This window comes from Chanodichthys erythropterus, chromosome 10 (genome assembly GCF_024489055.1).
Source record: "Chanodichthys erythropterus isolate Z2021 chromosome 10, ASM2448905v1, whole genome shotgun sequence".
NCBI classification, from domain to species: domain Eukaryota; kingdom Metazoa; phylum Chordata; class Actinopteri; order Cypriniformes; family Xenocyprididae; genus Chanodichthys; species Chanodichthys erythropterus.
Window position 1 is genome coordinate 28,193,415 of NC_090230.1, and position 9,555 is coordinate 28,202,969.

A 9,555-nucleotide genomic window follows, 5' to 3' on the forward strand; every position below is an offset into this window, starting at 1 on the left:
GCCCCAAAAATGTGCGACAGAAAGCCGACTTCCCTGAAAGTGTAAACACAGTCTTGACCTCATTCTGTGTGGTTCATGGCAGCACAGAGCGTTTAATCTACCCCGGATTACTTGTCACCCCATTCTTGCCCCCTCCGTGTTACCCACATCAGTGCGAGCGTCCCGTCTCCATGGCAACCAGGCCGAGAGCAAGACGGAGAATGTCGCGTCTGTTTCTGGTCTGCTGCTGTTTGGAGTCTGAATGCCGAGAGCCGGCGTGTGACAGTCGCGTAGCAACCGCTCAGGGGCCGCTATTGATATTCAGCGCGGGGGCCGCGGCTCAGGAACAATACGGGCCTTATGGGCCCCACGACTCCTCCTGAGAATCTACTGTAGGAGGAAAATCTCTTCAGAGCAGCCAAGAGACAGCAGTTCAACTGTGCATGCGAATCATTCAAACAGATAAACACATAAATCGTTTAAAACAGAGAATGTTGCATAAGGCTTATTAACATATTCAAACTCTTTTAAACTTTTATTGGCTGCAACCAAGTACAAAAAGAAATACAAAAGATTTGATGCTAACAATCTGTTCAGCAACATCGGTTCAATTTGCTATTATAATCATTTCTAACGTGTTAAAGTTGCAAAAACAGTCTTTTCTTATAGTTCATAGAGTCATTTGCCTCTGCTGAGAGTTACGGGCACAGATCAGTCAGTTCCAGCAGAGAATCAGACATTCTTTGATGTGTGAGACACTAAAACACAGAATTTCATCTTCCCAAGGCCACAGCCGTGAACTTTAGCTTATAAAAGTTGATCTGAAAAGGTTTTCCAACCCACACTTTCATTCTTATACACTGACTTCTAAAACACAAGGCAATTTAAAGATACAAATGAAGTGCATAAAAATAGAATGTTTTCAAGTTTGCCGTAAATGTCCATCCAGCAGTATAATATTTATGCATAAACAAAACATTAGTTATTAAAATACGATGAAACGGTTAGAGTTTTTATGTAGGTCTGAAGTAAAGAAAGTGGATTGACAGACTGAATTAACTAATCAACTAGTTGCGAACATTTATAACAAATAGTTGTAATAAGGAATCTATAAATCTTGTTGTGACTTTTTATTGACTTTTTTTCTAACAATTGCGAGTTACAAAGTCAGAATTGTGAGATATAAAAATTTTTCTTGCAATTGCCAGTTTATATCTCGCAATTGTGACTTTATTTCACGCAATTCTAAAATAAAAAAAGGTCTTCAGTGGCAGAAACAGGCTTCCACTGGATTCTGATTGGTCGTAGTCAATGACGAAACAGGAAACGGTTGCTCTACTTCCTGTGTGTAACTCATCCAGCGGTGAGTGACAGCTGTGTTTAACGGGATAGTTCAGTCATTTTTTAAGCATTTATTTCATGTTCATCTACTGTGAGGAAAGTCATACATATTTGGAACAAATAAATGACAAATGATGATTTTTGTGTGAACTGTCCCTTTAAGAGTGTTAGTGACGATATTTCATTCACAGTTTTTATGAAAACAGAAGAACGTTGAAGATCAACATGGCGTTCCGATGATCAGCTCGGGCGGACTTTCCTTGACTTTATCAAAGAACGCCGCGGGCGACGTTCCCGACACGATCTTCAGCTTGTCCTCCTGGACGGAGACGGGCGAGGACAGGGATGAGGAGACGGCCGTGGCGTTGGTGGAGGAAGACGAGGACGTGGAGGACGATGAGGGATCCGGCAGACACTCGTCGCAGCAGCAGCAGCAGCAGTCCATGAACGCCTGGCCCAGAGCGCGACAGAGGCAGAGCAGCAGGACGGGCGTCGCCCCCGCCCGCACGAACAACAGGAACTGACCAATCAGAGCCAGCAGAGCCCGTGTGGCCACGCCCACCTCCACGCCCGCAGACGCCAGCACAATATTCCATGCGTTTTCCGGCAAACTGCACACGGCGTATATGGACGCCAGCGCCACCACCGTACGGGTCAGCTGACGCTCTCGTCGCTGCTTTTTCGGGGACGAAGACGCGGAGGACGACGCGGAGGACGGCCGTTTCTCGTCGGCGACGTGCCGCGTGAGCAGCTGACATGCGCCCGTGAACAACAGCGGCAGGCAGAAGAAGCACCCGAAGGTCCACCACATTCTGGACTGGTGGTACGTCAGCACCAGCGAGTACAGCGTCTCGGGCAGCGCCGCGGACGGCTGCTGGCTACACGAGTCTACCGGCAGACCCGTCCGCGGAGACACTTCCTGCTCCAGCCGCCACATCAGCAGCTCCGGGGCGGCCAGGACCAGAGACCCCACCCAGATGACCGACAGCTTGGCCAGGATGGACTGACAGGACTCGACCTGCTGCGGCCGCGCCTGAACGCTGGTCACCGCGTGGAAGCGATCGATGCTGAGCGCGCACAGAGTGAAGGTGGTCACGCCCAGAGACGTCACCTGAAAGACACGTCAACACAATCACATGACCTCCATGGTATCAATGCAGTTGACCGTGGTAATACTACATTTTTTGACCCATACCATGGTAAAACTTTTTAAAGACATTTTTAGACATGTACCATTGTAAAATCATAAACCCATATCATGGTAAAACTTTTTTGGGGGGCATGTACCTTGGTCATACCATGTTTTTGGACACGTACCATGGTAAATCTATGTTCTCATTTTACATATACTATGGTGATGACGTTTTTTGAACACGTCCAATGGTGATACTATGTTTTTGTAAACATGGTAAAACTTTTTGGGGGTATGTACATGGTCATATCATGTTTTTGCACATGTACCATGGTAAAAGCAAGTTTTTTTACATCTATCATGGTGATACTATGTTTTTGGACATGTACCACGGTAAAAACATGTTTTTGAACACATACAATGGTGATACTATGTTTTTGGACGTGCACCATGGTAAAAATGTTTTTGGACATTGCCAAATTTATGCCATGTTTTTGAACATCTACCATGGTAAAACCATGTTTTTTGCACATGTACAATGTTTTTTGACACATATTATGGTAAACCACAATTCTGGACATATGCTATGTTAGTACCATGGTATTCTTTGAAGTACCTTGGACACCCATATAAATGCCATGGCATATGCAATCATTCAGTACTATGGTATGTATATATTAAAGTACCATGATTTTACCATTTTATGCGACCAAAAATTCATGATGTCAGTAAGGGTGATAAAAATAAGGGTTGATTTTCCCAAGTCATACAGAATATTGAGTCGATTTGCATCTAATCTAATATGTTAATTCCCTGTCATGTGAAATGTTTTAGGGCTGCAGAAGTGGGTCAACAGACAACCCTGCCCTTAAACTCACTCAAAACACTCATTCAACACGCTAATGGACCCAATTAGTGCCGCTAATTACCCGGAGATCTCATTTACATGACAATCTGGAGAGCTGGTGCTTCAAAGAGGAGGCTGGAAAATAAACTCAAGAAACTACTGCACAGTGACACACACCCACTGCGAGGGCAAAACAAGAGAAAGTTGACGCGTCTGTTCACTCAAGTGAAATTATGTGGTATTACCATGTTTTCATATATTGGGGCGTGTCTGTCCCGAACCCTACCCCTAAATTTCAATTTGTAAAAATGAAATTGAAATAATTTTTGCATTTTTTTCCATTGGTCCCTCTTTCATGTCACTACCGGAACAGTGTGTTTTTGAGTCATTTTAACACACTTCTACATTTCTGATCAGGAGATATTCGTGTGTTCCTCCTCTCACAGCCTCACTTTCACAGCAGATTCTGAGTTAAATGTGTTCAGAAGCCTGAAAATCTGTGAGGAGCTTTAAGGAACGTCACTAACAAACACCTTTTCTGCAATTAAACACACTTTTCTGGCTTTTATTCTGTAAAATTAAGTTTTTGTGTGTGTTTAACTGTTCAGAACTGTGATACATAACCATGTGATCATCATCTTTGAGCGGCTCAAAAGTGTCTGAAATTGTCACAACCGAAATTTCACCACATTTCGGTCATGACTGTTTCGGTAGTGACATCATTGTTTCGGTAGTGACAAAAGTACACATTATCATTTATTTGGGGGAAATAAACACAATTTTAGTACAGTTATGCAAATCATTATTATTTTAACATGTTTTAGTGTGTGAGTTAAATTGTGTCATGTGATGTGTCACTACCAACACATTACTGTCACGACCGAAACATGGGATGATTTGTCAGAAATAAAGTATATTGAATGATCAACTCAGATGTTATCATAGTGTTTGGTTCAAACTAATGAATCCTTCACTTTGAAATCAGTTTGATAAACTTTATGACTTTTACAAAGAAAGATTGGATTCAAAATACAACAAATCTCATAAATTACACTTGAAATATTGTTAAAATTGTAATTATTGATTTACCTGTGATTTACCTTTCTTTAAAAAATAGCAAAAAACTATATTTACAAGGTAGATGTGAACAAAATCTCAATAGATCAAGGTAACCCTTCTTATTAAATGATTTATTAGTGTGTTTCGGTAGTGACAATTTTGGGGAGAGGAAAAATATTCCAAAACTTTCTGAAAATACAATATGAGAATTAACTGCACAATTACTAGAAACGTGTAGTTTAAATATTATACAATTTGCATATATACAAAATTTGTGGGAAAAGACATTTCCAACTGACTTTGAACCAGTTCTGTAGAATGACCCATACAGCTTTTGTTTAGACAGCAAGACAGTGTGTGTGTGTGTTATAATTATAATCAGACTGATTGATTTTTGTCTCACACACCTCCACATATGGCACTATCCTGCAGGAAAGATCTCCCATCAGCCTTCTCTTGGTCAGCTCGTTGAGGATCACCACAGGCAGGCAGAAGAACAGGACCATGAAGTCCCAGAAGGCCAGGCTGGCCAGCGCGCAGTTCCACGTGCTCTTCAGGTAATAATTGTGCCACACGATGCACATGAGCGCCAGGTTACCCACAATGCCCACTGAGAACACGATGAGCGACAGCAGCATGACGGCGTACGCGCTGTACGACTCCTCCGTGAGCGGGTACAGCGGGTTGTGAACGCGCAGCGAGCCGTTGAACGTTCGCGGTGTGGTGAAGAACGCGTCCGGGTCGGAATGAGGGCGCGCGTGTCGGTCTCGCTGTTTGGATTTGGACCCGCGCGGAACTCGCGGTGCGTGAGGATGCACGAGGCTCCGCACAGCTTCATCATCATCTTCATCATCACTGCGATGGGCCGCTGAGGGGTTCGCGCTCGCGGAGAGCTCCAGCGATGAGGATGATGAAGGCTTCATCAGGCTCATCTTCATCTCCACCGCGCGTTTATCCGCCTGAACTGAGGCAACAATTAGAGAAAGAGCAAATAAAAGCGTCAACATGATGAGAGTGTGATGAACAGATCGGGATGATGAAATGATGCGCTGCGGATGAGCGAGAGCTTCAGTCTGATCATCTCATCAAGTTCTGCTCCTCTAGTTTCTCCTCAAGTTCTTGAGGGAATTAATGAAGAGCGCCAGAATAAAATCTGCCCCCTCGTGGTCAGTAAATGATGTGTTCACAAAGTACAAATGTTGCTTTATTTAGAGAAAAGAAAAAACGCACATCACTGAAGCTGAACACGTGTTTGGACATAAGAACTCATCATTAATATTATCATTATGCTATCAAGGCTGAGTTTTCAACGTGTTCATCTACTGACACATTTTCCAATTAACCACAAAGTTTAATTACCCTTTGAATCGGAATGACAGAAAGAGGGGTTTTTTTGCAGTCTGGGAAGTGACAAATTATACTTTAAATATTTATTCATAAAAATAATAAAAAATCATTGCCAGGTCTGGATAAGTATGGAAAAACATTAATTGGAGTATGGAAAATTATTTGTGTTTCTAGACTAGTGCCCCTAAAATCAAGAATTTCTAAAAAATAAAGTTGTCATTCATCAGAGTGATTGTTGAACACAACTGAATAAATTCAAGGCACACATTTTCATTACGCAAAACTCTGTCTTTACCATAAGAGAGTATTTTTTGAACTTTGAACGTGTGTTCAAAAAATCTATCTATCTATCTATCTATCTATCTATCTATCTATCTATCTATCTATCTATCTATCTATCTATCTATCTATCTATCTATCTCTCTATCTATCTATCTATCTATCTATCTATCTATCTATCTATCTATCTATCTATCTATCTATCTATCTGTCTGTCTTTCTGTCTATCTATCTATCTATCTATCTATCTATCTATCTGTCTGACTATTGAAATTTATTATTATTGAAATTTTATTCAAGGAAAGCCCCTTGAGATGCAGCATCTCGTTTTCAAGGGGGACCAAGAACATACAACAGATACAGTACACTCAATACAATACAAAACAAACAGAACATTACAAGACAAATCTGCTCAAAGATCCCCCCTACCCTCCCAGGACCATTTCAGAATCTGCAGGGTATACAAATGTTTACAAAGACAGTTGTTTCAGGAACCATAACAATTACAAAAACTGACAATCAGTTTTCAAGAACAAGATATTTCAAGGAACCATCACAATTAAAAGCATTTACAATCAGTTTTCAAATAGTTTAACAAAGAAGTTCTAAAGGAGCCTAAAGTAGTATTAGATCTCACAGATGGAGGCAGATTATTCCAGTCTGAAGGAGCATTGTAACAAAAGGACCTCCGACCAACTACTTTGCACATAACAGGGACAGTAAAAGTCAGACATTGAGAATGTCGAAGAAAATAAGTTGGAGTATATTGTACAAAAAAACTTTTCAGATATGGTGGTAAATTCAAATAGATGCATCTAAAAATAAATTGAAACCAGTGATACTGTCGTCTTTTATCAGGCAACAACCAGTTAAGCTGATTATATAATTGGCAATGATGAGTTCTATATGGACACTTTAAAATGAACCTACACAGATTATTAAATAGAACATCTAATGGTTTAAGATATACATTGTATGTGTTTTGATAAACTATATCTGCATAATCAATAATTGTTAAAATTAATTGGGTAATTATCTTTTTTCGTACTCTAAATGTAAAACAATTTGATGACCTGTATAGAGGCATTAAACAAGAGTATGTTCGTTTTATTATGTAATCAATATGTGGTTTGAAATTTAATTCTGGATCAAGCCAAATTCCCAGATATTTAACAGAGGTCTCTTTTGTTACTAGAGTACCATTATCAAAATACAGGTTAAGTTCAGCAGATTTAAGAGAATGATGAGTACCAAAGAGCATACATAATGATTTTTTCATATTGAGTTTTAAGAGGTTACTTTTAAAACAATTTTGAACTGATTTAAGATCTGTCTGTAATTTGTTCTGAAGAAGAAATGAGTTGGAACTTGAAAAATAGACAACAGTATCATCTGCATATAAATGTACTTGACAATTATTACATACTTGCGGGAGATCATTAACAAAAATAGAAAAAAGAAGGGGGCCAAGGATAGAACCCTGTGGCACACCTTTTTCCATAATACATTCATCAGACTGTGCATCTTTGAATTGAACAAATTGACGTCTGTTATGGAGATAAGCATTAAACCATAAGAGAGCATTTCTATTAAAACCTATGGATTTAAGCTTGTCCAGGAGCAAGTAGTGATCTACCAAGTCAAAAGCCTTGGAGAGGTCAAGAAATATAGCACCTGTACATTGGTTCTTGTCACAGGAGGAGAATACATCGTTAGTGAATTTAAGTAAAGCAGTTGTAGTAAAGTACCCAGAACAAAAACCTGATTGATAAGGAGATAATATGTTTGATTGATTAAGATATTTATATAATTGTTGATAAATAATCTTCTCAAATATTTTGGTAACTGTACAAATAATAGAAATTGGACGGTAATTACATAAATCTGTATTGTCACCTCCCTTAAATATTGGAGTTACTCTTGCTGTTTTCCAAACAGTTGGAATAGAACTCATATCTAAAGACATATTATACAAATCAGAAAGTGGATGTATTAATATACTGGATCCAAGTTTAAGAAATTTGGCTTCCAACCCATCAGGTCCAACACTACCATTTTTTAATTCACAGATGGCTTGAAATACTTCAGATGGCTGAATTCTAGAAAATGAAAAGGATCCATTAGTTTGATTTGATGAACTAGAAGAAACTAAATAATCAGAATATAGTGAACTACTAATTTGAGAAAAATGTGCATTAAATGCCTGAGCGATCATAAGAGGATCAGAAATAACATGATCATTTGCAATAACGCTATTAATAGAGTCATTATTTGATTTATTAAGGAGGTGATCTAGATGTTTCCAGAACTGTTTAGGATTATTCCAATTTTGACTAAAGGCATCCTTATAATAGTTAGATCTTGCGTTCCGAGTTTGTGTTTTGCAGTGGTTCCTAAGTTGTCGATATACTTCCCGATCAGTAGGGTCTCTAGATTGTTTAAATTTTTCCCACGCTCGATCACGTTTTTTAAAAAGGCATATTAAATCAGGACTAATCCATGGGAGATGTCGACCTTTCACACGAATCGTTTTAAATGGAGCATGTTGATTAATTACATTGTTAACTTCAGAATAGAAAAAATCCCATGCATTCTCAAATATTCTCATTCATTAAATAAAATCTAGTCCAATTAATATTAGCCAGGTCATTTATAAATTGTTCAGTATTTATGTTTTTGCATTGTCTGACTTTAATATATTTGGGTGGTAGTTTGGGTATTTTGATTTTCCACACACAGTGGTCACTAAAGCTGTCAGACAATATGCCCGATGTACTTATTCTATCTGGATTTGTAACTAGTATCCAGTCAAGCAAGGATGACGAACAGCGACCAATTCTGGTTGGTTCTTTTATTAACTGAGTGAAATTGGCACCTGCAATCATATTTCTGTCACTCGAGGAGGAACGGTGAAGCCAATTGCAGTTAAAATCACCAAGAACCACCATTTCACTATTTTTTCTAAGAGAATTAATTGTATTAATAATTGACTTAATTGAATCAGATGAAGCAGATGGTGGTTTATAGATATTAGTTATAATTATATGTTTATTGTCATGAAAAATTATTTTTAAAATGAGTGATTCAAAATTAACGGGCTCAACAGTTGGAATGAGAAGTGCACCTGTTAAATTTGTAGAGACATATGTTACTAACTCAGCTCTAAAAAGAGCATAACCATCCATCTTTATTTCAACATCTGATATTTTATTGTGTAAAATATCAGATGTTTATTGTCTATCTATCTATCTATCTATCTATCTATCTATCTATCTATCTATCTATCTATCTATCTATCTATCTATCTATCATACTAATTTCTATCTATCTATCTATCTATCTATCTATCTATCTATCTATCTATCTATCTATCTATCTATCTATCTATCTATCTATCTATCTGTCTGTCTGTCTGTCTATCTACACTATCATTAAAAAGTTGGGTTAAAAAACGTTTACAAATGTTTTGAAAGAAGTGCCTTTGAACAGATGAATGGATGACCTCATGACCTCAGTATTTCTTCACACTCTTCAGACACGATAATTATGTTGCAACACAAACGCGCTGATA

General features: G+C 38.6%; 1 protein-coding gene across 1 annotated transcript; it reads right to left on the reverse strand.

Annotated features, from left to right (window-relative positions):
- Window positions 1–507: 507 nt before the first annotated feature.
- On the reverse strand, window positions 508–5,493 carry gpr37l1a (G protein-coupled receptor 37 like 1a). Its single transcript, XM_067398891.1, has 2 exons — window positions 4,766–5,493; window positions 508–2,431 (listed from the first exon to the last, which is right to left on the reverse strand). Exons 1-2 carry the CDS (start codon window positions 5,363–5,365, stop codon window positions 1,541–1,543), a joined length of 1,491 nt encoding a protein of 496 aa, XP_067254992.1. The 5' UTR covers window positions 5,366–5,493; the 3' UTR covers window positions 508–1,540.
- Window positions 5,494–9,555: the final 4,062 nt, after the last annotated feature.

Excerpts from the sequence above, each read along its gene's own strand:
- gpr37l1a (XM_067398891.1), bottom strand. The coding sequence starts at position 5,365 with ATGTTGACGCTTTTATTTGCTCTTTCTCTAATTGTTGCCTCAGTTCAG. Across the intron at positions 2,432-4,765 it reads GGATAGTGCCATATGTGGAG|GTGACGTCTCTGGGCGTGAC; the intron begins GTGTGTGAGACA and ends CGTGTCTTTCAG.